The 24486-nt window shown below is 35.1% G+C and overlaps 1 protein-coding gene across 7 annotated transcripts in view; it reads right to left on the minus strand.

Annotated features, from left to right (window-relative positions):
* RUNDC3B (RUN domain containing 3B) overlaps positions 1-24486 on the minus strand; it is a 144716-nt gene that overhangs the window by 110913 nt on the left and 9317 nt on the right. For all 7 annotated transcript variants that reach the window (XM_059396916.1, XM_059396918.1, XM_059396920.1 and 4 more), the window contains one exon: positions 15024-15139. In XM_059396916.1, coding sequence (XP_059252899.1) covers positions 15024-15139 — 116 coding nt within the window. The remainder of the gene's footprint in view (positions 1-15023; positions 15140-24486) is intronic.

Here is a 24486-nt window from a genome sequence, read left to right on the forward strand (position 1 = left end):
AGTCCCGCATCGGGCTCTCTGCTCAGCGGAGAGCCCGATGCGGGACTCGATCCCAGGACTCTGAGATCATGACCTGAGCTGAAGGCAGCGGCTTAACCCACTGAGCCACCCAGGCACCCCAGTTTTTTTTTTTTTAATGGAGGCTTTAGGGTTTTCTATATATAATGTCATGTCATTTGCAAATAGTGACCATTTTATTTCTTCCTTTCTAATATGGGTGCCTTTTATTTCTTTTTCTTGCCTAATTGCTCTGGTTAGAACTTCCAATACTATGCTGAAAAAAAGTGGTAAGAGTGAGCATTCCTGTCTTATTCCTTATATTAGAGGAAAAACTTTAAGCCTTTCACTGTTGAGTATGGGGTTAGCTGAGGGCTTGTCATATGTGTTCTTTATTATGTTGAAGCGCATTCCCTCTATTTCCACTTCCTTGATAATTTTTATCAAAACGGCTGTTGAATTTTGTCAAACACATCTGTGAGATAATCATGATTTTTTTTTAAAAGATTTTATTTATTTATTTGACAGACAGAGATCACAAGTAGGCAGAGAGGCAGGCAGAGAGAGAGAGAGAGAGAGAGAGGAGGAAGCAGGCTCTCCGCTGAGCAGAGAGCCCGATGTGGGGCTCGATCCCAGGACCCTGGGATCACTACCCGAGCCAAAGGCAGAGGCTTTAACCCACTGAGCCACCCTGGCGCCCCGATAATCATGATTTTTATCTTTCATTTGTTAATGCAGTATATCACATTGACTAACTTGCAGATGTTATACCAGCTTTGCATCCCTGTAATAAATCTCACTTGATCATGGTATATAATACTTATAATGTATTGTTGAATTCAATTTACTAATATTTAGTTGAGGATTTGTGCATCTATATTTGTCAGGGATACTGGCCTTTAATTTTTTTCTTGTGACATGTTCTCTTCTATGATGTGTTTTTGTTTTTCATCAACTTAAAATAATTTGTAGTTTTCCTTGAGACTTCCTCTTTGACCCATGAGCTATTTACAAGTTTTTTTTTTAATTTCCAAATATTTGGTGATTTTTCAGATCTTTATTTATAATTTCTACATTAGCTGTTTATAATCAGAGAAAATACTTAAATGATTGCAATTCCCTTAAATTTGTTAAAGGTTTGTGGGTTATGACTCAAAATGAGATCTTTCTGAATATTCTATTTGCCCTTGAAAAGAATATACATTCTGCAGTTATTGAACAAGTTATTTTATAAATGTCAATTAAGTCAGTTGGTTGATAATATTGTTCAGATCTTTTCTGTCCTTAATGTTTTTAGGTCTACTTGATCTATTATTATGAAAGGATTGCTGAAGGTACCAGGTATAAATGTGGATTTTCTGTTTTTTAGTTCTCTAGTCAGTTCAATCAGCCTTTGCTATTTGAAGCTCTGTTGTTTAGGATTTATCTTCTTGGCAAAGTGACCCTTTTATTATATAAATATTCACATACAATCCCATCAATTTTCCTTACTGTAAACTCTACTTTGCCTGATGTTAAATATAATCACTCCAACTTCCAATTAGTTTTTGCATGCAATATCTTTTTCTTTTCTTTTTTTTCAAAGATTTTATTTCTTTATTTGACAGAAAGAGATCACAAGTAGGCAAAGAGGCAGGCAGAGAGAAAGGAGGAAGCAGGCTCCCTGCTGAGCAGAGAGCCCGATGCGGGGCTCGATCCCAGGACCCTGAGATCATGACCTAAGCCTGAGCCGAAGGCAGAGGCTTAACCCTCTGAGCCACCCAGGCACCCCTGCAATATCTTTTTCTATCCTTTTACTTTTAACCTATTTGTATCACTATATCTAAAGTGGATTTCTTTATACATTGAGTCTATTCTTTTTTTACCCAATCTCTTTCAACTGACACAGCATTTATATGCATTAAATGCATTTACTAATATGGCTGGATTTAGATTTATTGTTTTATATAGTTTTTTGTTTACCCTTTCATTTTTTCCTTCCTTCTTTTGAATCATCTGAATATTTTTAGCATTCCATTTTAATCTATTTATTGGCTTTTTGGCCAAATCTTTTAGGATTTTATAGTAACTGCTTTAGCTCTTACAAAATAATACCTAATCTTTAACAGTCTACTTAGAGTTTTTATTTTACTATTTCAAGTGAAATAGACAACCATATTGGTCCCTTACTTTCTGATTTTTAAATGTGACTTTTGGGGTGCATGAGTGGCTCAGTAGGTTAAGCTTCTGCCTTTGGCGCAGGTCATGATCTCAGGGTCCTGGGATGGAGCATCGCATCACATTGCATCGCATCGGGTTTTCTGCTCAGCAGGGAGCCTGCTTCTGCCTCTCTCTCTGCCTGCTTCTCTGCCTACTTGTAGTCTCTGTCAAATAAAATCTTTTAAAAAAGTCACTTTTACATGAAAACATAAAACATCCCAACAATTGTTGGTAATTTTCACTTTCAATAGTCATATGTTAAAGATCTTAAGAAGAGAAATAAAATCTGCTATTCAACTTCGATATATTCACCAGTTCTATTGTTCTTTCTTAATTGATGAAGTTCCAAGTTTCCCTGTAGTATCATCTCCCTTGTAAAGGGAAGAAGTTTCATTAGCATTCTTTTACATCAGATCTTCTAGCCAATTCTAGTTTTCCTTCATCTGAGTATTTACTTTGCCTTCACTCCTTAAGTACATTTCTACTGGATATAGAATTCTGAGTTTGCAGCTCTTTTCTCATAGAACTTTAAAGATATTTTTCCACTGCTATTTGGTGTATCTTTGGCTATTGTCCAATATGTCTTGGAAGCTCTGTTCTTCAGATTAGGTAATTTCTACGGACCTATTTTCAAATTCATAAATACCTCTACTATCTCCATTCTGCTATAGAGCTCCACATAGTATTTTCAGATATTGTACTTCTGCATTCTAAAATTTACACTTGTTCTTTTTAAAAGTTTGTATTTCTCAATTCAGAATGTCTACTTTTTTTTTTTTTTTACTCATTTTAAGAATGTTTACATCATGAAGCATGGTTATAATGGCTGCTATAATATCTTCAGTAGTTACTCTCAGGATGGCATCTTTGTCTTCTTTTGAGAACTGGTCATATTTTCCTAGTTATTCATACATGAGGCAATTTTGAGTTTTACACTAGATGTTTTTATATTATCTTTAAACTCTGAATTCTGTTAAAAAATCCTTTGGAGTATGTTGATTTTTGTTGTGCTTTGTTTTGGGAGGTAATCAGTCTGGTTAAATTCAGATAGCCAAGTTCTTTTTTGCCTCTTAACTTGGAAGAGATTTCAGTATAAGTTTAGTTTGTAAAGCCTTTGCTTTGGGTCTTTCCCATATATACCTGACATTCTGGAACCTGGCAGTATCCTAGCTCTGTACTCAGAATCTTGGGTGTGAAGCCAGAACTCATGCTGCTCATTAGCATATAGAATTAGGACATTCTTCTCTCCAGCTTTCTCTTCTCTGATAAGGATCCTCAGCTCTCAGGTCCTTCCTTTATTAATTTCTCTAGCCTGATGAAAGTTTTTTCTCTTTTACTAGAACTTTTTTTTACCTCTTTCCCCCACTGTCAAACAGATTTGGGCAACTTAAGCTGCACTTAGGTGGAAAGCAGAAAGGAAAAAGAAAAAAAATGGTTAAACTCCAACACTCTCTGACTCATAGAGGCTCTTTTGCCCTATTCTTTGGCCAAAAAAGAAGGTTACTGTTGGAGTTTTTGCTATCTGCGTCCTCAGGGCAAATAAGAACTCAGGCCCCCTGAGGTTAAAGCTAAGGATACAGGAGGGAAAAGAAATACACAGGACACTCACTCCTATAAAAATTTCTCTTCAAATTTTGGCATCTTTCCTCAATCTGATGCTACTGTTTATTTTTTGATGTATACAAGTACTAGTTTTCTGTATTCTTTACAGAGTTTTTAGATGTAGCCAGTGGGAGAGAGGTATGGACTGAATTACCTCCCTTAAAAGTCATACACTGAAATCCTAACACCCAACATGATTATATAGGTAATTAAGGTTGAATGAGATCATAAGGCTGGGGTCCTGATCTGATTGGACTAGTGTCTTTATAAGCAGGCACATCAGCAAACATTCTCTATTTCTCTCTGCCATGTGAGGACAAAGCAAGAAGGTGACCGCCTTCTTGCTTTTCCATCTATAAGCCAGGAAAAAAGTTCTCACCAGAATCACGATCAGCTAGTACCTTGATTTTGGACTTTCCAGTCTCCAGAACTGTGGGAAATAGATTTCTGTTGTTTCAGCCACCCAGTCTGTGACATTTCGCTATAGCATCCTGACTATAACAGACAGTTTGGATCATAGTGGGCTTACTCCATCTTGGCTAGAACTGTAAATTCAGTTAGGTTTTTCCATTGCAATTTTTGAAGGCTATAACATGGTAAGAGTACAGTGTAGTAAAAGACACAAGATAAATAGAACCCATGCTCCCTGAAAAAGGATACAGTAGAAAAATAAGGGAAGTTTTCTTAGGAAATTTGCCAGAGATAAGAAGAATGAAATGAAAAGTTAAGAATGCAAAGAGAAAAACCACCTGTAAGAAAAGCTTAAGAACCAGCTAGAGGGGTGCCTGAGTGGTATAGTCAGTTAAACATCTGACTCTTGGTTTCCCCTCAGGTCCTGATCCCAGGGTTGTAAGATCAATTCCAAGTTGGGTACTGTGCTGAGACTCTCTCTCCCTCTCCACCTCCCCCCTTGCTGTCTCTTTTAATCTAAAATAAATATTTTTAAAAATAGAGGGGGGGTGCCTGGGTGGCTCAGTGGGTTAAAGCCTCTGCCTTGGGCTCTGGTCATGATCCCAGGTTCCTGGGATCGGGCTCCACATTGGACTCTCTGCTCAGCAGGTAGCCTGCTTCCCACGTCCCCCCACCCCCGCCTCTGCCTACTTGTGATCTCTATCAAATAAATAAATAAAATCTTAAAAAAGAGAGACAGAGAGAGTAAACTGGCTAGAAAGAAAGGAATAAAAAGGAAGCAAGAATGCAGTGGAACTGGAAAATGAAATGACTAGTGAAATAAAAGCTTTAGTGGATAATAAGCAGGGGTATACCTCATGCTCAAGTAGGAAAGAACCTTGTAGACTCCTGCTTCTCCTTCTTCCTCTGCCCCTCCCCCTGCTCCTGCATGCTTTCTCTCTCAAATAATTTTTTTTTTTAAAGGATCCTTGCATCCAAGGGAAAAAATAGGACTTTCACAATGGAAATAGGTGGATTTATATAAATAGATAAAAATATATTATATACTATATCAGATAAACATTAACATATATAATAAAGTGATTTACATATTACAGTATATGTGATATATACTGTACTAATATATATATACATGCCTGAGTATTTTTTTTTTTTGAGAGGTAGAAAGAGACTGAAGGGCAGAGGGAGAGAGAAAAATCTCCAGCAGACTCCACGCTGAATGCATAGCCCTACGTGGGGCTCATTCCAGGGACCCTGAGATCATAACCCGAGCTTAAATCAAGAGTCCAGCACTTAACTGACTGCATCATACAGGCACCCCTGAGTATTTTTTTAATGAAAAATATTTTGAAGCATATCACAATAGAGACTATCTAAAAGGAACTAATGAACACTGAAAATCAGGGCCATAGTTGTTTTATTTCAATATTACATAATTTGCCCATTAAGTTTAGCTATTCACTCAAATCAACAACAAAGGGCAAGGATAATTTTCAAAGAAGAGAAGAGAAAGTTTTGGAGCTCTCCTTAGAGATAGCACTAATGTGTCTATGGAGTGGGAAACAATGAATTTTAGGAACATCCTCCTGCTACCTAACACAGAACAAAAGGAAAATTGGAAATGCCAGATAAAATATAACAAACACACTTAAAAATACAGTTGTGAGTTAAACAACTGACTCTTTGTTTCCCCTAAGGTCATGACCTCAGGATAGGGCAAGAGAGCCCTCCTCGGAGGCTCCAGGCTCAACTGCTTCAGATTCTCTGCCCATCCCAGCGCTCTCAAATAAATAAATAAATCTTTAAAAAATTAAAATAAAATAAAATATAGTTAGCACATGAAAAAAATCACAGAAATTCTTAAGAAGCCAAAAATGACAAATAAACAGTAAATAAGGGAATTTATAAAAACCCTAAAGCTGAATATGCCAAAATAGACTCAAAATATAGAAAGCAAAAATAGACCCATAAGAGTAACTTGATCCATCAGAATAATAAGTTTCAAATTTTTAAGTATTAATAGATCAATCTGTCAAAAATGTAAATACACTCCAGGAACATAATCAGCAATTAGAGAATATACATTCTTCTCAAGATGAATCATTTATTAGAAGTAACCATAAGCTAAGCCATTAAGCAGAACTTACAGATTTCAAAAAATCATCCATAAAGACCAAATTCTTTGACAATTCTGTTAACATAGAAGTAAAAATGAAAAGGTAAAATTCTTGTTTCTAGTGACATTAAAAATTAACTTCTAAACAACACATAAGCCAAAAAAGGAATAATAATGAAAAGTAAAATTTACCTAAAAATCAATATGGGTAAAAATATTATATATCCCAACTTGCACATGTAACTAAAGCATTACCTAGAGAGAAGTTTGAAAAATAATCTGCTAGGGGCACCTGGGTGGCTCAGTGGGTTAAGCCTCTGCCTTCAGCTCAGGTCATGATCTCAGGGTCCTGGGATTGAGCCCCATATCGGGCTCTCTGCTCAGCAGGGAGCCTGCTTCTTCCTCTCTCTCTGCCTGTCTCTTTGCCTACTTGTGATCTCTGTCAAATAAATAAATAAAATCTTTAAAAGAAAAATAATCTGCTAGGAGCCCAACATAACAAAATAGACTCAAAGAAAATGTAACAGAAGAAATAATGATATGATTAGCATACAATATGATCAAAAAAGCCATAAGTTAATTACCTGAAAGACTAATCATATTAACAAATCTCTGGCAATATTGTTTATGAAAAAAAGGGGAAAAAGAAATAATATTAGAAATGCAAAAGGGAACCAACTGGCCAACAACTACATGGAAAATAATAGCACCAGGTATCCACTAATGGAAATTTCATTCCTTCACAAAAACGTAAATGAAATGCATCAAATCCTTTAGAAGAAGGCGAAGATGGTTCACAAATAATGAGGGTAAGGAATAAGTTTTTTAGAAAAAACAGAATCTTAGTTTTAAAAAATTGTTACAAAGATGAACATGTGCCATAAGTTTTATTCTTTCCGTCTCTTCAGTGAGCTTCAACTTTCTAAAATCATTTAAATTTATTGACTTTTAAAATGTGCCACACTGAAAGGGAAAAGTACAACTAACTAGGCATTAAACAATTAAGAGGGCACAGAAAAGAAAAAACTAATAGTGCAAAGAATAGAGATGAGAAGTCATCAACAACCTGAAGAGATCTATAAGCACACACATACCCTACTTGGCCCAGGGTTTTTACTGGCAAAATCTAACAACAATTCCAAACTAATAGAAAATTCTTACAAAGAATTTAAAAAGATAAAACGCCTCTGATTCATTTAGTGAAAATAATATAATCTTGATAACCAAACAAGTACAAAAGAGAGAAACTACACAGAACAAAACTCCTACAGTATTAACAAACTAAATCCTAAATCTGGCCAAGTATATTAAAATAATACATGAGGGGCGTCTGGGTGGCTCCGTGGGTTAAGCCGCTGCCTTTGGCTCAGGCCATCATCTCAGGGTCCTGGGATCGAACCCCACATCAGGCTCTCTGCTTGGCGGGGAGCCTGCCTCCCCTTCTCTCTCTGCCTGTCTCTCTGCCTACTTGTGATCTCTGTCTCTCTGTCAAATAAGTGAAATCTTTAAAAAAAGAAAAAAAAAGATTTAAAATGATACATGAGGCTCAAGCTGGATTTATCCCAAGATTATACAGATGATTTAACATTAGGAAAACCATTTATGTAAGTCTTCATATTAAAAAATTAAAGAAGAATTCTAATTCCAGATAAGATAAAGTAGATGCTCTTTTTCCTAAATGCAAATACAAACTCTCAATATTACATATAAAACAAGTATGAGAGTACTCTGAAGATGGAGAATAAAAGGAAGACTGGCCAGGGACACTGGAAGCCAAGAAATGACACAGCAGGTAAGTTTTCTTATCTTTTAAGTCCCAGACTCTGCTAGACACATTAGCAACCTGAAACAGGCTGGCCTTCTCTTGAGTGTTCTCAGTTTTATTTAATGGTGGAAACAAAACTTTTAACAGTCTAATGTGGTTCTAATCTTTTGTAGGGGAATATTTAAAGCAATTATATGTATTTTTAAAAGTTTTTAATTTTAATTCCAGTATAGTTAACATACAGTGTTATATTAGTTTCAGGTTTACAATACAGTGATTCTACAATTCTATATAATATTCAGTGCTCGTCATGAAAAGTACACTCTTAATGCACCCACCACCATTTCCTCTCTGGTAACTACCTGCTTGTTCTCTTTAGATAGTTAAAGTCTATTTCTTGGTTTGTCTCTTTGTTTTTCCTTTGTTCACTTGTTTTCTTTGTTAAATTTCGCCCGAGTGTTATCATATAGTATTTGTCTTTCCTTTATTTTATTTAGCATCATACTCTTTAGGTCCATCCATGTTTTTGCAAATGGCAAGATTTCTTTTCCTTTTTTTTTAAAGAGAGATAGTGATAGCTTGAGCACAGGTGAGGGCAGGGGGAGGGGCACAGGGAGAAAGAAAATCCTGAGTAGGCTCCAGGCTCGGTGTGGGGCCCAGGTGGGGCTCACTCTCACGACCTAAGCTGAAATTGAGTTGGATGCTTAACCAACTGAACCACCCAGGCATCCCATTTTTGGTATGGTTAAATAATACCCAGTGCGTGCGCATGCGAACGCGTGTGTATGCAGAGCATATTTTAAAAAAGATTCTATTGGGCACCTGGGTGGCTCAGTTGATTGTGTGGCTGCCTTCGGCTCAGGTCATGATCCCGGAGTCCTGGGATCGAGTCCCACATCAGGCTCCCAGCTCCATGGGGAGTCTGCTTCTCCCTCTGACTTCCCCTCTCATGCTCTCTCACTCTGTCTCTCTCTCTCTCAAATAAATAAATAAATAAAATCTTAAAAAAAAAAAAAAGATTTTATTTATTTATTTGTCAGAGAGAGAGAGAGAGAAATAGAGAGCAAGCACAAGAAGAGGGAGCAACAGGCAGAGGGAAAAGCAGGCTCCCCTCTGTACAAGGAGCCCGATGCAGGACTCAATCCCAGGATCCTGGGATCATGACCTGAGCTAAAGGCAGATGCTTAACTGACTGAGCCACCCAGGTGTCCTAATGTACCACATTTTCTTTATCCATTCATATATTGATGAACACTGGCTCTTCCATAATTTGGCTGTTGTAAATAATGTTACAATAAGCACAGGGATACATATATCCTTTCAAATTACTGTGTTTGTATTCCTTGGATAAATACCCAGTAGTGTGATTACTGGATTATAGGGGTAGTTCTATTTTTATTTTTTTTCTATTTTTAATTTTTTAAAGCAACTCTATTATCAATGGAGGAGAATGAGGAAAATGAAGAAAAGTGTGGCTTTTAAGTTTAAGACTGGAAAATGATGACATTCATAGACTGTGATAAGTTATGGATATACAAAGTAGTACCTGAAGCAACCACTAAAAAATTTATACAAAGAGGAGTACTCAGAAACAATATAGATAGACAAAAATGGAATTCTAAAAACCATCCACATAACCCACAGGAAGACAAGAAAAGGAAAACAGAAAAATCAAAACCAGAGAGAACAGAAAACTAAAAATTAAAATGGAAAGGCTATTGTATTTACCATGTTCTTTCTTGCTTCTTTTATCATCTAATTTCTGCTTGAAGACAGTTCTTTGCCCAGTCTACTGGTAAAAAATTCCTTAGTTTTCCTTGACTTGAGAATGTCTAGATTTTCCCTTTATTACTAAAGGATAATTCTGCTGGATAGAGGAGTCTGTGTTGGCACTTTTCTCTTAGCACTTGAAAGAAGTGCTTCCATGGTTTCTGATGAGAGATCTATTATTCAAATTGTTTTCCCCCTACAGACAGAGTGTATTTCTCCTGCTACTTTCAACATTTTTTCTTTGTCTTTATTTCTCAAAAGTTTAATTATAATATGTCTTGGCATGAATTTCTTTGGATTTGTATTATGATTCAGTTTTTCAAATCTATATGTTTACATCTCTTGACAAATTTGGGAAATTTTCAGTCATATATTTTTAGCTCATTTTCAGTCCCTTCCTCTTTCTCCTCTTAGAGATACTCAAATGAAGAGTTAGATCTTTTGTTATAGTCCCACAGGTCTCTGTGGGTCTATTTATTTTCTTTAAGTCCACTTTTAAATTTTGGATTATTTTTAGTCTTTGTTGTTTAGATATGTTTCTGTCTTCTAGTTCACTGATTTCTCTGTCCCCTCCATCTTCCTGTTGAGCCTATCCATTGAGTTTTTATTTTGGTTTTGTACTTCTTAGTAACAAAATTTCTATTTGGTTCTTTCTTATATCTTCTATATCTTTGGTGAAGTTATCTACTTTTTCATTTATCTCAAGAATGTTTGTAACTGCTCACTAAAGCATTTTTATCATAAACCCATTTTATCAAACTTGTGATTTTTGTCACTAATACTTAGTATCTCTGTCATCTCAGTGTTGATAACTATTGATTGCCTTTTATCATTCAAATTGAGATCTTCCTAGTTCTTGGTATGATGAGTCATCTTCAAATAAAACCTGGACATGTTCTTTTCATAAGTCTCAGGACCTTATTTAAAACTTCTCTTTTCACTGGCTCTCTTTGACAGTTCTAGCAGTGGAAGGGAAGGAGAAAGGGGCACCACTCCATTACTTTCAAGTGGAGGAAGAAGTCCACTTTTCCCAGTTGGCTTCCACTGACATTTGAGTGTGGGGAGTCCTCACTGCTGTTGGGTAGAGGTGGGAGTCCAGGCTTTCTACATGGTCTCCATTGACAATGACCTGGGAGTAGCCTTGATACTGCTGGGTAATGGTGAAAGACATAAGTCTCCAACAGGTCTCTTCCAATCAGCCTCAGGATGGCAGGGAGATGACCCCTCATTACTGCTGGGTAGAAATGGAAGTCCAGGTTCTTTATTAACATAGTAGGGATGGAAGTTAAATGAGAAGGGAAGGCTCACAACCAGCCAGAAAGGAAGAAGTCCCAGTTCTCTGCTTGGCCTTCTCTGATACCACACTGATGGTGGTGGTGGTACAGTGTTACATCTCATGAGGACAGAAAGTTCTAAGTTCTCCATTTAGCTTTTTGTGGCCTGGGTGGGAGTGGTACTAGCCTTTTTCTGTGTCATTTGGCTGGAGGAGGGAATGTCTAAAAGTAATCCATCTTGGACTGCCTGCGTGATTTGGTTAAGCGTCTGACTCTTGGTTTCAGCTCAGGTCGTGATATCGGGGTCATGAGATTGAGCCCTATGTCGGGCTCCATGCTCAGTGTATAGAGTCTGCTTGAGATTCTCTCTCCCTCTCCCTCTGTACCCCCTGCTTGTGATCTCTAAAATAAATAAATAAATCTTAAAAAAACATAAAAGTAAAAGCTCTTTGCCTTGCTTTCTGTACCTGCTGTTGTTTATAGTCTACTGGCTTATCCAGTCTTGGATATACAAGGCAAGCAGAAAATCAAAGAACCCATCAAGTCATTTCCAAAGTCATACAGTTCCTAGAAAGTCTCCCTTCTTCTCTCTACCTTTTGGAGTCTTCTATATATATATATATATATATATATATATATATATATATAATAATGTCCAGGGTTTTAGATATACTTAGTGAGAGATATAGGGGAAAGTATCTCCTCTTCATCTTTAGAAGTTCTCCTAAATTTCTTTTTTGGAGCCAGCTCATCCATCTCTAAAGTGGATGACAAAGGAAACAATACTATATTTATCCCTATCAAACTTGTACACAGGCAACTTACTAGAGAACTAACTAAAACATTAAATAAGGAATAGTTCAATTTTCTAAAAACTATGGGATTTGACTTGGTCTTAATTTCAATGTAAACCCAAAGTGTGATATGGGAATCAAAATGTCACTGTAATCTTAAGTTCTGAACTAATACAGAGTTCACCTCTCTGAAACCCTTTACTAAGCTTTTAGTATCAGATTTTAAGAGCAATACTAATAAACCACTGATAAACCAGAAGAATAAGAGAGTGGTGGTTCCGAACATTAAAGGAACTAGAGCTACATTACCTAGAAAAATGGGGGACTAAGGAGAAAGGATTCTATAAGAGCAATGTTTTAATATTTATTAGGCTCAAAACTAGAAAATTGTGACTGACAATAGATCAAAGCAGAGTCAGATAGGTTGGCTTTATTTATGTAAGATTTTTCTATCAATCTAAAATGCCCCCAAATGTGATGAACTGCTTTATTATCCTTAGTTCCCACATCGGAAGTATTAAAACCAAGACTATATGTCCACCAGTCACAAATATTGTTGAGTGGATTGCTTCAAGAGAGAGCCTAGAATAATTTTTAATCTGTGACTCATGGCGCTACCTGAAGTGGCGCTATAGAGTTGTAGGGTGGGATACAATGGCTGCTGAGCAGGTAAAACGTCCAATTTCCCCAATCTGTTTAGACAAGACATTCCACTTATATACCCAGCATCTGCAGTTCCTTTCTATTAGGGCAGGTGCAGATGGGGTGGAGAGAAAGATGATACTTAAAAAAAAAAAAAAAAGTCCCAAAATTAGCTAAGATCTGAACTGAGTTCTCTTTGAATTCTATATTTGTGATTAGTTCCCAGTTCTCAGCTATATTCCAGAAAAGTAAGATCATCACCTTATTGAACAATAACTGTAAATAGGATAATGTATGTCATTTTAAAAGCTTCCTTTCAAAAATTAGGGGACTTTTAAAATGAATAAAGAAATAACTGTTTCAAGTTTTCTACTTTACCTGTGTCAATACAGCCTATTTTGTGCCTGGAGGTAGATTTTATCTTTCTCCAAAAAAATTTAATATCTAAACTAAATGTCCTTTTATTAAAAAAAAAAAGTAGCTGGAGAAAAGTAAATCTCACAAACCCACAAAGTTATACATTTTAAATTTGTACTTCTATAAAGGCAAACATTGGAAAAATTGGTAGTTATATACTAAATTTTGGTGTACTATCAAAATAATTATATAACTTCTCCAAATGTAAAAGCAATTTGTTATATGCTAGAATACTAAAATAACATATGGAAGTCTGTAGATGCTTAAGTCTTTAAAATACTTCATCTCAAAAGTTAAAGATCATTGCATGCTTCATATCTATACCAATCAGAGTGACCATATTTGTTAATGTACAGGAAATTTTTTTAAAAATGTATATTAAATTATTAATTTTGCTTAGATTAAAAAGGTAATATAAATTTCATTGTCTCATCATTCTTACTGTCTTAGTCATACTAGTGGAATTCTTATCCATGAATCAACCAGGGATTCCATTTTCAACATGGTAATTCACTGGCTCCTCAGAAATGACACTTAAGTAATTCCAAAGGTCTATCATCTAGACTTTGCTGAGGCAGGATTCAGAAGATAGCAGGCTAGTGTGCAGAAGGGGTCCATGTATGTGGTCATGAGCCTGCCCAGTCACTTTGCATGGATATCTCAACATGGCCTGTTTTCTTCTGATAGCTGCTTATGTATTTTGTGAGGAAATCATATGCTAAATGGTATACTCAATCAAAGGAACTGAAGTATTATGATAAAATATTTGTAAACATTAAAGTATATCAAGTTCTACTGTGTTGCATGTGTTTTTTAATCATGTATTATTTATAAATTTATATGTAAAAATTTTAAATATTACACCACACAATATAGTAACCCAAACAATATGTCAAAATACTCTCCTATCCTTTGCTTTTATAAAAACTTACTTTCTTATAAAAGGTAACATTAATGGCAGAAATTTTAGGAAATACAGGACAGCAAAAATAAAAATGTAACTTTTTAAATGCAAAAATAACAAACTTTTAACAGAAAAGCATCAGTGATTTTATGGACCTCATTTTAAATTGCAAAGGGCTGACCGAATCCAGATTTTCTTTTCCTATGTAATTAAATTCAACCCTTTGATATAGGTCCAGAGGACTGCTCAACTTATATAAACATTTAGGAGTAAAGCTTGAGGCTTTCAGCATCATAAACCACAGAAAAGAATTATCCTTTATCTTAAATTTGATATTCTAATAAGTTATATTACCAAAGCAGGCTACTGATTTAAAACTGTACCATTAGGATAGTAAAGATAATAAAAAGTTAAGTGAAAACATCTGATGATCAAGTTTCCTTTAGGAAGACCAAGGTAATGGAATTAATGTAATAAAGTTATTATTTATTACTTCTAAGTGTTATGTTGCATAATATTTCTTCGTGTTATCATCTGTATTTTACAGGTATTTTAAAAGTAAACGTATTTCATAAATCTGAGAGACCACAGCTCCAATCTTACCTTTTAAGGTTTAAGAGATTTATCTTTCTAATGTAAATATATTTACTGATTTATTTTAAAACCATAATTGAGCACATTTTTTACATACCTCTTTTAACTATTTATGGTGAAAAGCTTTTTAAAGATTCTGAAGTTTAATGAAGTGGAGATTAAGCAAAAAACTTCATGCCTGGATGCTTCTTTGTAAGGTAGTTAAAAATACCATCTAGTAACCTTCAAAGATGGGCTACTTTTTAATTTAAGCTTTCATTTTAATTACTTAAAGAAAGTGACTCTGCTCCATGTATCTGACACTTAATGCATTCAACACTTTTAATACATCCTGGAAACAGGCATAAATTGGAGAACAGAAATTCATTTCCAGGGACAAAGGATAGGTCAAAAGACTAGGCATTCTAAGATCAGTTTTATGTTTCTTAAGATGCAATATGGCTATTATCTAAATCATACCAGACTGTATGGATTCTAAAATTTCAAGCTTATAAAAAAGAAAGTTGTTGTGAGACTAAAAATACATTGATTCTGTTACCTTTTAGCCGGTGACTTAGAATCTGTTCCAAAATAGCTGCAAAATTGTTAAATTCAGGAGAGGAATCATCAATTGTCTCAAAGCAGGACCGATCAATCAGGGTCTTCACAGAAAACCTGGGAAAGAAAGAGTTAATTCATTCACCTAAGTAGGAAAAATGGAAAGAAGTATTATAAAGATACTTCATAAGTATTATGTATACTGAAAACTCTACTTATTCAAATTTTCTCTGTGAATAGAAAATTTTACACAGACACTAGTCTTTCAGTTACATACTTCCTATCTATCGAACACAGTAAGACTTAGGAGTAGCTCATGGTCTTCACAGACATTAAAATCAGAATTTGAAAATGACCTAAATTATTAAATCCAAAAACTCAAAAGCTACCCTATAGCTAATAAGAAATTTAAGTGTCTGACCCAAACGCTTTTTAAGAGTTTTAGAGCACAAAATTGAATGAAACAGGATGCAAGTATGCATGAGGTGTAGATCCAAAGTTTTTCTGAGCTTCATAAAAAGGAAAAATTACAAATCTGTAAAGTGTGCTGTATTTTTCCTTCTTATCAGAACGTCCCTTGTCTCTGTTTTTGACTGTCATAATCAATGTGTTTTCCAAGACTCAGCTCAAACGCCACCTCTTCAATGAAAAATTATCTCCTGTATGTTCCTAGCACGAGCATTTTGTTTGTAGGGCCCCGTAAGAGACCATTCCAGTTTATCTTACTGTTGTTATCTGTAGTATCTATCTTACTAGAATATAAATTCCTTCAGGGTGACTATAAATGTGTGGAAACATATCTTCTGCACATTTAAAATTTCCTCAGCTTCAGCAGAGAGGATCCCTTGTCAGTAACTACTTGATTTATATGTAATCTCTATTATGAAAGAATAGGAAAGAAATATTTACATGCCAATACCATGGCAAGACAAAAGAAAAAGTTTATGATTGTTTACATGTAACCACATTCATGTCACCAGCATCAAAGCTGGGATACAAAACAGTTCTGTCATCTCAAGCCATTGCTTCATGCCATGCCTTTATAGTCATACCCTACGAAGGGTGAAAAATGAGTGCCTACGGAAGGACAATCAGTGAGGAAGGAAGAAATAGGGCAAACTATGACATTTTTAAGCAATTAGAAATGTAAACTATGAGGGAGATAAAGGAATACAAACTACTTCTTAGGTTTTAGTCTTGTTGGTTTATACTATTCAATCAGGACAGAAAATAGAAATAAATATAAAGGGTAATATAAAGAGATCTTTTTATATGATTACATCTAAAAACACTACACTAAAAATTCTCTTTGTCTCCAGTTATAATGTGTAGGGAAATGAAAAAAAGTAGTAAAACATTTATGTAGTACACTATAATTTAAAATATTAGAAATACTGAGAATTTAAGGAGTTTTTTTTGTAAAAAAAAAATTACCAACAGTAGTTTGCATTCTTACTGGATAACTTAAAAATATGGAGTGAGTGTATTTTCTATGCTTTGGCAAATTATTCCTTTCTAAGTGTGGACCAGTTTCCAACATTTTATCCTTTTGCATTTTCAACTGTGAAAATCTTAGGGAGGCCTTATAATGTGAAGTGGCTTGCCAGTACCACTTTGCTGGGACCTCCTTTTTGTCATAACCACTCGGTGGTTATGACACTTAACTTCACTACGTTCTACCTAAATTCCCTTGAATAGCAGAAATGTCAATATTCCCATGATAAACAAATTCTTTCTTTCTCTTTTTTTAAGATTTACTTATTTATGTTAGAGAAATTGAGAGAGAAAGAGCAAAAGCGGGAGGGGTAGAGGGAGAGGGAGACTCTGAAGCAGACTATGTGGGGCTCAATCTCAGGACCCTGAGTTCACAACCTGAGCCAAAACCAAGAGTCAAACATTTAACCAACTGTGCCACTCAAGACACCCTTGTGATTAACTATTTCTTCTGTAATTCCACTTAAGTTCAATTCAAATTTCACTTCTAGTGTCAGCACTTTCGTTTCTTTAACACATTTTCATCTCTGTTGGACAATTCACTCTTTTAATTACCCTTATTTTGTAAAACATCATGTGGGTTTATCACCAAGACATAAGGAAGCTATACAATTACATGTTTTGATTTCTGTGCATGAACTAATAACACATGCAGAGTGACCAGTGCTAGGCAGACTTAGAAACAAATGATGTGAGTGGTCACTGATTGTGGTGTGCATATGTTATTAACACACTGAGTTGTAGACTATGGTGCCAACAACAAATCTCATCTTAAGCAATTACTCACAGTTAAAGAACCATGGTAGTCAAACTCAAACTGTGTTGGTATAGGCTGGTAGTAAACAAATTGTAGTAACTGAAACAGTACATAGTAGAACTGCACAAATTGAGGACTGCCCCATTTATTAATTACAAACAGAACAATTCATTGCATGTTAGCATAAATAATGTATAAAATATATCTTTTCCAAAACAAGAAAAAATTAGCCAGAATAGCACTGTTGTAGCTCTTTGCAAATATCTTTAATGTGTTGAACAGAAGAGAATAAATCCTCCCATCTGCTTCTGTGGTCAGTCTACTTTAGTATTATACACCAAGCAGCCTCTGAAAAACACTACAGACTTGTTAAAGAATGGGAACAAAAAGGCAGATACTTTCTTAGAACTGTTAAGAAAATAATTTCTGACCTTTGGACCTCTGAAGAGGTGAGGGTCTGGGAGTATACTTTGAGAACTACTACCTAAGGCATTTTTTGTATGTAATGAAATAACATTTCTCTTAGGTAACCAGAATAGTAGTAATTATATATTCTTGAGAGCACTGAGAAAATAATTATTCAAATAATTTTCAACCTTCTTTGGTCAGGACAAATAACATTTACCTAGGTGGATTAATGTTCAGTACATACGACTATCTATAACTACAACTGGGACTCAAAGGCAGAAGCCATTATGTACAGAAAAAGTAAGAACAGCTAAGAAAGAAGTAACACTGAAGTGGTCTCTGGTACCTAAAAGATAGTCAAGTTAGATAAACATCAGAAGCAATGCATGAGTAAATGAATAGAAACAAAAAGAGGATAAACAGATAAACCAGGTTAAAGAGAAACTTGAAAACTTGTTTTTGTTCTTATGCCCATCTCATTGATAATATAGGGGAAAATTCTGCCAATCCTTAGCAAACTTTTAATAAGAACAAATAAGTACAATGTTCTTATTCAGTAAGAGATTGAAAATGTTCCTAAAATGAATAAACGAAACCCCTAGTCTGGATTTTGACCTAAATAAAAGGAAACTTTGGAACATTATGGGGCGCCTGGGTGGCTCAGTTGTTAAGCGTCTGCCTTCAGCTCAGGTCATGATCCCATGGTCCTGGGATGGAGTCCCAGCATTGGGCTCCCTGCTCAGCAGGGAGCCTGCTTCTCCCTCCCTAAATCTCCCTGCTTGTGTTCCCTCTCTGGCTGACTCTGTCAAATAAAAAAATAAAATCTCTTAAATAAATAAATAAATAAATAAAATGTGGCATTTAAGACTGTAATGCGTATCAGCAAAATGAACAGAAATTTTTACTTAAAAATAACACAGTACTTATTTCATCAAAAAGAGCTATGTTTGGGGACACCTGGGTGGCTCAGTGGGTTAAAACCTCTGCCTTCAGCTCAGGTCATGATCCCAAGGTCCTGGAGTAGAGCCCCGCATCAGGCTCTCTGCTCAGCGGGGAGCCTGCTTCTCCCCTCTTTCTCTGCCTGCCTCCCTGCCTACTTGTGATCTCTGTCTGTCAAATAAATAAAATCTTTAAAAAAAAAAGAGCTATGTTTAAATATTCAGTTTGTTTGACAGAGAAAGAGTGTTCAAGGGTTGGGGGGGGGGGGAGCAGCAGATAGATGGAGAGGGGGAAGCAGGCTCCTGCTGAGTAGGGAGCTGATGTGAGCTCCATCCCAGGCCTCTGGGATCATGACCCAAGCTGAAGGCAGATGCTTAACCATCTGAGCCAGCCAGGTGCCCCTGGATATTCAATTTCTACCAATAAAAATTTGATAAGATTTTTGTCACTATTATCTTCTAGAAATAATACAACAAATTATCCACATTGTAAATTATAATGGGAAGATAGACCATGGATATTAATACATATATATTTGAAGCACCAAGAGCCATACACACATCAGTTGTCAATAAAATATATGCATCTTTTTATTATCTTATAGTAGCTTGTATTCCTACAGAAGACACTATTTGCCTGATGAAAACCTAGGGTGGTAAATCTCAGAACACTAAATTACTTTTAATCCAACAACTGAATAAAAATAAAAACAAAGTCCAGATATCCTAAAGCATACCTTTAGACACAAGTTCTGGTATTTCCAAGCATGAAGATATTTAAGGGTGAGAAAGCATTTTAAATACTCTATTACATCAAGGTTGATAAGGAAAAAAAATAATGTTTCCTGCCTTTGCTTCATCATTTATATCCTATTCTCTTCCTACCAACACAAATCAAAATTTCAGAAGGTAACTCAGTTCCTCAGAATCCATGTTTTACTTCTAGCTAGCCAAGTCTTCCCACTCAACACTTATTTCGCTAGAATTATGTAGCTAGCTCCATTATGCCAAAATAATAAGAATCTTTTCCTCCATAACACAGTAACTAGCTAAGATGTGCTATAAAAACCAAACCTGTAAAAAGAATTTCAATACATCTAAAAAAATATAACACAGATGCTGAGCTATTTCCTGATAAATGATGACATTAATATTAGTCATCTATTTCCTGAAAAGGACTGATTTTAAAATAATGAAATGACAATTTGATGAATGTCTAAAAATACCAAATCCAAGTCTAAGTAACAGCTTTTACATAAGAATTAAAAATTCAAAAATGTACATAAAAGGGTCATATAATGAAGCACAGTTGTTTTTTTTTTAAGATTTTATTTATTTATCTGACAAAGACAGAGATCACAAGTAGGCAGAGAGGCAGGCAGAGAGAGAGGGGCAAGCAGGCTCCTTGCTTTGCAGAGAGCCTGAGGAGGGCCTTGATTCCAGGACCCTGAGATCATGACCTGAGCCAAAGGTGGAGGCTTAACCCACTGAGCCACACAGGCACCCCTGAGGCACAGATTCTCTTTTCCTTTCAATGCCCAAAGAAAATTTTTGTTAGGTCAGAAATAGGAAAGAATGATTGTAAATAAAACCGTCGAACCTAAGAAAGCACAAACTACCGTCTTCTCTTTGGCGACATACCGGCAAAAATGAGATAGTTACCCAAACTATGTTTAAAAGATTTTCATTACAGTACATTAAACTAATTCCTCCCATGAGTCATAGATTTGTACACAATTTAACCATAAATAATTAAAAAGTAAAAATGTGAAAACAAAATATAAAATTAGTACTCTCTTAAATTTCTACATTACTGGAAAGAAACTGTTAAAAAGTAGAATCTGCCTTTAGTATTTGAGGCTCTGCATTAGTTATATATACATGTATATTCACATACATGCAGAATGATCCAGTAGGAAAAAATACATTCCTATCCCCTTACAATAAGCAAACATGCTTCAAATACCATAAATTTCAGGATGCCTGGGTGGCTCAGTTGGTTGAACGTTTGACCCAATTTGGGCTCAGGTCATAGTCTCAGGGTTGTGCAATGGTTGTAGAGCCTGCTTAGGATTCCCTCTCTCCTCTTTCCTCTGTACTCCCCCCACCCCTTGCCACTCTCTATCCCTCTTACAAAAAAAAAAAAAAAAACAACAAACCATAAATGTCACACAAAACAGATTTTCTTACTTATACCATTAAATCTCTCCACCAAAGAATTGTATCTGAAGATAACAAAAGTACATAAAAGCATCTAGAATCATCACATTTCAAAATGAAAAGGATTTCAGATAAGTAATTCATAATTTGTATTTTTAAGTAGAACATAACTATCTAAATCTTGCAATAAAATTCTTACCACTATTTCACACCAAAATTACAGAATTCCTTTTAGCAGGAGTCTACAACTACTGTCACAGACCAAATCCAAACTGTTGCCAGTGGAACACAGGAAAAAAATAGTCCCAATCAATTTATCTGAAATGGTAGCCTAAGTCTATCACTTAGACAAGACAATAGTCTTGACTATTTTAAAAAACTTTACCCTATATAAAAATTAAAAGGAGAGAGATAAGTGTATTTTATTTTTTTAAATTTTTTTAAAGGATTTTATTCATTTATTTGACAGACAGAGAGAGGCAGGTAGAGAGAGAAAGGAAGCAGGCTCCCCACCAAGCAGAGAGCCCAATGTGGGGTTCGATCTCAGGACCCCAGGACCATGACCCGAGCCAAAGGCAGAGGCTCTAACCCACTGAGCCACTCAGGCGCCCCAGAAAAGTGTATTTTAAGATATTTTTCCTCTCTGTACTTTTATTTATTTATTTTATTAAGCACCTGTGAAGTGCACGATTTTATTTCTTCAATAATTTATTTATTTTTATTATGTTCAGTTAGCCAACACACTGCATCAAAAACTAATAATGTACTATATGTTGACAAAAGTTCTTTTAAAGAGAATTGTTAATCTAAGTATTTTAAGAATGAGATACTAAATAATTAACATCTTGTATTACTATAGAAGCAGACTGATGACAACAGATTGCCCAACATAAGAAATAACATTAGATGCACTATATTAAAAAAAAGGGGGGGGCAAGACAAAATTTTCCAAAAAATAACAAAAAACAAACAAACATCTAAAATTAGAAAGCTAATAAACCAAGAAAACTTCCCATCTTAACACAAATTAACTTATTAAATCTCTTATATGAAATAACTCCCAATTAAAATCATTTTAATGAAGAATACTTTATACCCTTGGACCACTTATTCTTCTGGAATCCAAATGCTCTTTATCCAATAACAAACAAGAATATTCAAGAAACACATTTTAACATCAGTAAACTAGTAAACTAGATATTCACAGCAGCAATACAGCAATAGAAAGAACGGGGGCTTTAATATCAGAAGGCCCTACATTCAGACCTGTCTGTGCTATTATCCATTCCTGTCAAGACACTTAACCTCTCTGAACCTCAGTTTCCTCAGTAATCAATTACCAAATTATTGTGATGATTAGAAGAGATACCATACATAAAGGATTTTTCAACTTACACAAAAATTACTAAATGTTAGCACATACTCTTTCTTTTTAGAGCATCAGTATTTCACTGAATAACATCTAAACACAGAAAAAAGAGGCAAGAATTTCAAGTGTCTATGTGTAAACTCATCTTCTAAAGGACTTAACAGGAAGCAGTCATGGTTTATGAATATCAGAAATGCTAAGAAAATGATGGTTCCCATGTTCTGATTATATGGCTCAAATACAAACATATATACCCATGCACGATTTAGAACCAGTTCATATGTAGCCAGATACACTGAAGGAAGCACCTAAGAGGAAAGCACAATGTATTTTGAAACCAGATATATTTGGGTTTGAATTCTAGCAATGTTAGGTTTAAATATAAAATAAATCTGATTGAAATAGAAATTGCTTCATATATGAAGAGCATATTAAAGAATTTTCATTACTAGTCATAAATGCTCATCTAGCATTTTTCCTCCAAAAAGCATATTCTGCATGCATGAAATAAATTAATGTATCTTCATCAGATGTTAAACACAGTTGTTTCGTGTTTTTAATTTTATTAAAATTTGTACATACATGTATGTATACCTGTATGTATATATGTATCATATACACACACATATGTGTGTATACATATATAGGAATAAATAAATAAAAACTTTATATATATATACACAAAGTTTTTATTTATATATATATACACAAAGTTTTTATTTATATATAAAGTTTTTATTTATTTATTTATATATAAAGTTTTTATTTATTTATTTATTTGTTAGAAACAGAAAGAGAGCACAAGCAGGGGGAGCTGTAGGCAGAGCAGAGAGAGGGAGAAGCAGGATCCCCACAAAGCAAGAAGCCTGATACAGGTCTTAGTTCCAGGATTCTGCAATCATGACCTGAGCCAAAGACAGACACTTAACCAACTGAGGCACCCAGGTATCCCTTTACTTACATTTTAATATTAATTTTGAGACTTCATCCAGAATACAAAAGATGTGTTAATTTTTAAGTGAATGTACTAAGAGAAATTAAAAATTTCAAAATCAAATGTTAAATTTGAATATATGGGGGATACTGTTACCTCTTATAAGGACAATCACCATTACCGGAAAAAATGGACAATGTGATTTTATTTAAGGCAAAAAAATGTGTGCATTTTGAGCATTTTCTTTTAGACAATATTTTCAAAACAGTATGCATTTTATATCTTTTACCCATTTTTGTGAAATAAGCTCTATAGACTTGAAAGTTAGAGTAGATGCTTTGGTAAGGAAATACTTAATAAAAATTTGTTTAGCTCAGCCTCACCTTTTTAAAAAAACTATTATTCGAACACTGGAAGAGATGAATTTTTTTCTATTTCCACATTAAATTCAATTAGCATAACTCCATTCAGAAGAAAGCAAATTCTACTGCTGAAACTATTAGACATTTAAAACTCCTCTGAGTAATCATTGGAGTGACTTTTAAAAAATAAGTGATGATGATTTTCTAATTCAACCTTCAACCTTATTTTGGAAATGTCATCCACTGCTATTATTCTTCACTAGTTATAGCTACCTCATTTGATAAACATGCCTACCATGCACTAAATGCTGGAAATAAACTAGATGCTGAGTAAACAGATTCCAGTGTTTGAGAAATTCACATTCTAGTAAAAGACAAAAAAGATAACTAGATTTCAGCATAATTGGTGCTATATTTATTTATGTAACCTATTCCAGATAAGACTTCAGATTGCTTATGAGGGCATATAAAATACCATCAGTTGGTTGCATAAATTAAAATTGGGGAAGATGAAAAATGTGGGAACAGACTAAGCAAGATGGAATAAATGGTGGTAGACTCATGTACGGAGTACAGCTAGAAAAACTGGGAGGAATTACAGGAATCATATGTTTGAAACCTGCGAAGAGTGGCTGAAACAGTAGGAATTAGAGAAGTTTAAGATTCCAGAAAGAAGAAAGCCAAAAATCAGTGCACTGCTATAGTTGCTTTTACCCAGGAGTGTCTGCTAGTTCTGAGTGTGGCAGGGCTAACTCCCACAGAAGGCTGCTAGGAACAGAAACACCAGGAAAGCTTTTGAAGGAGACCTGGGAAGACCTCAAACACCTTCTTGTCATCAGAAGACTAAAATCCTAATCAGAAAGCCTCTGGTTAACAGAATATAGCATTTGATAGTTCCAGAAAACAAAGTAATAGTTTAGGACTATTGGAGAAAGGGTGCTGAAAAATATACCTAATCTATGTTTAAAACTGTGGATGGTCAGGGGCAAATGAAAGGCTGAGCAAGACTTACCAGGGTTGAAATCCAGCCTGGATTTGGCAC

Source organism: Mustela nigripes, chromosome 4 (genome assembly GCF_022355385.1).
Source record: "Mustela nigripes isolate SB6536 chromosome 4, MUSNIG.SB6536, whole genome shotgun sequence".
Lineage (NCBI taxonomy): Eukaryota > Metazoa > Chordata > Mammalia > Carnivora > Mustelidae > Mustela > Mustela nigripes.